The 4,668-nt window shown below is 32.5% G+C and overlaps 1 protein-coding gene across 1 annotated transcript; it reads right to left on the bottom strand.

The window, feature by feature from the left end:
• Positions 1-279: 279 nt before the first annotated feature.
• On the bottom strand, positions 280-2,194 carry LOC102599540 (uncharacterized). Its single transcript, XM_006359712.2, has 2 exons — positions 1,471-2,194; positions 280-1,153 (listed from the first exon to the last, which is right to left on the bottom strand). Exons 1-2 carry the CDS (start codon positions 2,162-2,164, stop codon positions 408-410), a joined length of 1,440 nt encoding a protein of 479 aa, XP_006359774.1. The 5' UTR covers positions 2,165-2,194; the 3' UTR covers positions 280-407.
• Positions 2,195-4,668: the final 2,474 nt, after the last annotated feature.

Below are 4,668 nucleotides of genomic sequence, written 5' to 3'. Positions count from 1 at the left end.
TTATTTTTTTTATATTTAAAAATTGCGTAAAAATACTATAAATCATGATAATTGACAACATAAAATATTTCAAAAATGTTGTATGTGAGTAGTCTTATTATGCCTTAAATAGCGTCAAAGAAAGTATATGTTTGTGATAAAAAAACTTATTCATTTATCCACGCAAACAATCACTTCAAAAACTCGGTTATTAGCCCCAAAATATACCATTTATATTATTGGGCCCGTGCATAGCACGGGCAACATTATCTAGTCTAAATAGAAGAAGAAGATACTAAGTACTTGATACTTTTATTCGATTACACTTTTATTAATTCAGTACAAATGATGAATATTGCAAACTTCCATTACAATTATCATAATCTTATTTGAATAATGTTGTAGAGTAGTTATTTGACTACTAGTTATTAGCACACAACTCCTTTTCCATCCATACCACTTGAACACTTGAAGTCATCAAACTCTTGTTTATTAGTACTGGAAAATCTTGAAACAGCACAATCAGTGGAGAAAATACTTGAGGATGCAAATTCTTTATCCCCACCCAAAACAGGCATTTCAATTCCCATTTTCACTCTGCTCACATAATTACTCCCATAAGTCTGTCCCAATACTCCATTTACCTTCTCACTCAATGAGTAAAACTTGAACCCCAAATCCAAATGAGCAAAACAATCGTCCTCAGTAATACCATAGTTATGAATCCTCGATTCCTTTTCAGTTATTGGTACCACTCTAGCTTTTATCTGAAAATTACCTTCAACTTCAATCACAACAGAGTTAGTATCGCGATTTCTTGTGATTGTAGTGTTTGAATTTGGTTCTAAGTACTTGACCCCTTCGCGATTAGGAAGGGTGATTGATTGTCCATCGAAGGCTAAGTCTAGACGATCCAATGCATCGTTCCATGTTGATGTTTTTTTGGCACTGATGAACAATTTATGATTGTTATAGAGAATTCCAAGAGATTGTACCCAAGTGAAATCTCTCTTCATGTTTTCGTTCCTCCTACCAATGAAATGACCGTTGATGTGGAGATTTGAATCGGTAACTAGGCAAAAATCATCGTCTTTTTTGCCATGGAAGTAGAATGTGAGTCCATCAGCTCCTACGAATCTTGGATCTTGACAAACTGCCCCTGGCCTATTGCAGTCTGCACATCACGACAACGTCAAAATGTCAAGTTTAATTTAACACAAAATGTCAGGGTTGTTGATTTTTCATATGGTCACTCAACTAATACTGTATCTCAGAAAGTGATTCAAATTTTCTTCAACAAAGAAAGTGACTTTCTGAGATAATATCTATTAAGTGATCATATGGGAAATCAACTCTCATAGTACGTCATCTATAACATCTAATTAATCGCTTAAAATTGTTCATAATGATAAATGCACCATCTTCAGGGATAATATATTAAACCTGATTATATATCATGTATAGTATAGCTTATAGATTTAGGAATCATACCACAAACAGGGCTGCAAGTGACACAATCAACTTCACAAGTATCAGGACATGCACTTGGGCATTTATACTCCTGGCGGTAGCATTGAGGGTACAACTTATTCTTACAAGAGACACTTTTTCCTCCTGCAGCTTGATCTGGTGGCGGTGGTGAGTTAGGAGTAGAAGGAGGCGATAATGGTAAACAGACAGGTTGACATGAGTCACAGTCAGCTATACATGAACGCAGACAATTAGCAGGGCATGCAAAGGTCTTGTGATAACATTTTGGGAATTTTTTGTCTTGGCATTTCACTTTCATAGGTGAACGAGGTTTTGGTGGTGGAAGTGGTGGAGGAACACAAATAGGTTGGCATGAGTCACAATCAACTATACATGTACGCGGACAATTGACAGGACAGAAAAGGTCTTTGTGATAACATTTTGGGAAGTTCTTTTCTTGGCATTTCACTTTCTTAGGTGAACGAGGTTCTGGTGGTGGAAGTTGAGGAACACAAATAGGTTGACATGAGTCACAATCAGCTATACATGTGTGAGGGCAACTGACAGGACAGAAAAGATCTTTGTGATAACAACTCGGGAATTTCTTGTCTTGGCATTTCACTTTCATAGGTTTAGGAGGTCCGCCCTCAGCCAAAACCACAAGGAGGAGGAGGAGGAGGACGGTGGCGAGAAGCCCAAAACTTTGTTGAGCCATTGAACTAAGAAAATCAATAATAGGAAGTTGTTCTCAAGGGTGTAATACTTGGAATGTATGTATATGGTCTCCTTTTATAGGTGTTAGGTTTAGAAACTTAAGAGTGAAATTACCTAATTATAAGACAATTTCATACTTTTTATGAACACAAGATTAAAGAACATTTTGGTACGTTCTACATCTATTTAATTTAAGACTGCAAGATAGAAAGTCTTCTTTACTTTCTGAAACTCTGTGCCAAATTAAAAATGGTTAAATGGAGGAGTTATATATGTTTTTGGGCCCCTTGAATCTAGCATGCATGCATGGCTACTTGGTTGTTATAACATGCCTTGTTCCTTAATGCATGGCTTCTCTTTGGGTTTCAGCAATCCAAAAGTCAAGCAAAAATATGTTCAGTATGATGTTGTCAGTTTAAGGTCGTGTTTGGCCTCAACTTCTGCATTTGGTTTTGGCCTGACGATTTTGAAAATTAAATTTGGAGATAAGTTGTGTTTTTGGATTGAATTTTTAAAACGATATTTAATTTGGAGAATGAAAACTTGTTGTTGATTGAGTTGGTTTACGGAAATAATTTTGATTTGGTCAAGCTTCTAAAAGGTTAAATGTGCTTATAATTTGTTTTAAAACACTTATTTAATAGAGTGAAAATGTTTGGTCCAGCTTGTGATAAAGAAATAAGTCCTTTTGAATAATAGCAGAACTAATTTTACGGAGTATCTTTTAAGGGTTCTGTTTGGGCTTTTTAAAACAAAAGATACCCATATACATATTCATATTTACCAAATTATTAATAGCAACTTCCTTTTTTGTAATTTGACTTATAAAAATATTTTTTGAGGATATCATCCAAAAACAAATTAATTGAACAAACCCACTTATGAAAACACAATTGCTACTTTCTCAAAACACCTTCAATAACAAATAGTACTTCTCAAAATAAGTTAATTTTGACTGACCAAACAGGCTATAAATTTTGTTTTGAATAAATTAATGACAATGTTTTCTCTAAACTAAACTAGCACAGCTAGAATCGTGGAGAACCTGATTGGATCACCATCTTAATAGTTTATCATACTAATTACCAGACTTATTAGTTGACATGACACAAAAAAACATGTTAGAAATCCCAAAAGTTTCATAAGAAAATTTATAGATTGATCGAGAAGTATGATCTTGTTTATTAAACTTACTTCTATTGGGAGGTCCTTATATATACTTGGTGAAATTGCAAGTATAAGGGTCCAACTTACAAACGGAGCCAAGTACAAAGGTCTCCCGGTCATTTCGTCATTTTTTATAGTAATGACAACTCATTGCTCCTATATTATGCTTTTGAATAACAAATTCAAGTATGAATATGAAGTCGATCATTGCTTTGTATAGAAGGTTTGTTAAGCCATTCAAAATATATGATATGTTATTAAATTAAGAACTAGTGGTTTGCTTACTTTTGGTTTTAATATTGCATTTGAACTTGTCAACATCTAAATAAATTTGTACGAAACTAAGCTGTCTGTTTTACTAAAGAAAGCAAAGGTGTGTTTGACTGTTTCTCCTCATTCTCTTCTTTTTCTAGGGAAGTATTTATTTGGGAAATAAATTAAAGTGTCGGCAAACCTATACTCTTTTAATTTCTAACATCCATTATCCATATATGGAAAAATATATTTTTATGTCATATTAGATTGAGAAGTAGCCCTCTAACAAAGGTTTACTTATCTAAAATAAAGTACAAAGCAAATAGAGTGAAATAAGTGTAAATGTAGGATCCTTTATCCTCCAAAATTACACTCAAATAGCAGGTAGACCTTTTACTTCAAAGCAATGGTTGGAGGATTTTTTCTTAAAAGAATATATATATATATATATATATATACTAGTTTTTCGACACGTGTGTTACACGTGAGTAGCAATTTAGAAAATATATGTTATAGTAAATAGTATTGCTTATTTAAGCGAATATTTGACTAATAAACTTTGCACAAAATAAATATTGCAGATTCTTTTGTAAATGTTCAATGTGGATCGTCATATATATCTCTTATTCACGCGAACATATGAAGATGGTCAATCAAAAAATTTATTAGTCAAATGCAATAATGCATATATTTATTTTAATTTGATGAGGTTCAATCATGTAATTAGTTGTATTTCTGTAATATTACCTTATAGATAATATTTGTTGTGTATTTTTCTTGTCATCTAACCAAATGTGTTTTACACATGTATTTCACGTTAAACCGTTTAGATGTCATATGAACATGTGAAGAAAACAACTACATTTTATTTTTTAGAACTATTTTTGTATATTAATTTTTATTTTATAAGTTATAACATAATAGATGATGTTCTTGTTGTTGGCTCTCATATTTGACTTCTCGATTGACTGTGTATATAAATCAAAGATAGTTATCTGACTGTCCATAGTTAACTGAGAGGTTTCCTTTTTTTTTTTGGAAAAAACTAAAAATTAAAATTAAAGAGTATATTTTATCTGTGAG

This window comes from Solanum tuberosum, unplaced genomic scaffold, assembly GCF_000226075.1.
Source record: "Solanum tuberosum cultivar DM 1-3 516 R44 unplaced genomic scaffold, SolTub_3.0 scf00306, whole genome shotgun sequence".
NCBI classification, from domain to species: Eukaryota; Viridiplantae; Streptophyta; class Magnoliopsida; order Solanales; family Solanaceae; genus Solanum; species Solanum tuberosum.
Note: the sequence above shows the minus strand (reverse complement) of the source record. Positions and strands in the feature narration are given on the sequence as shown.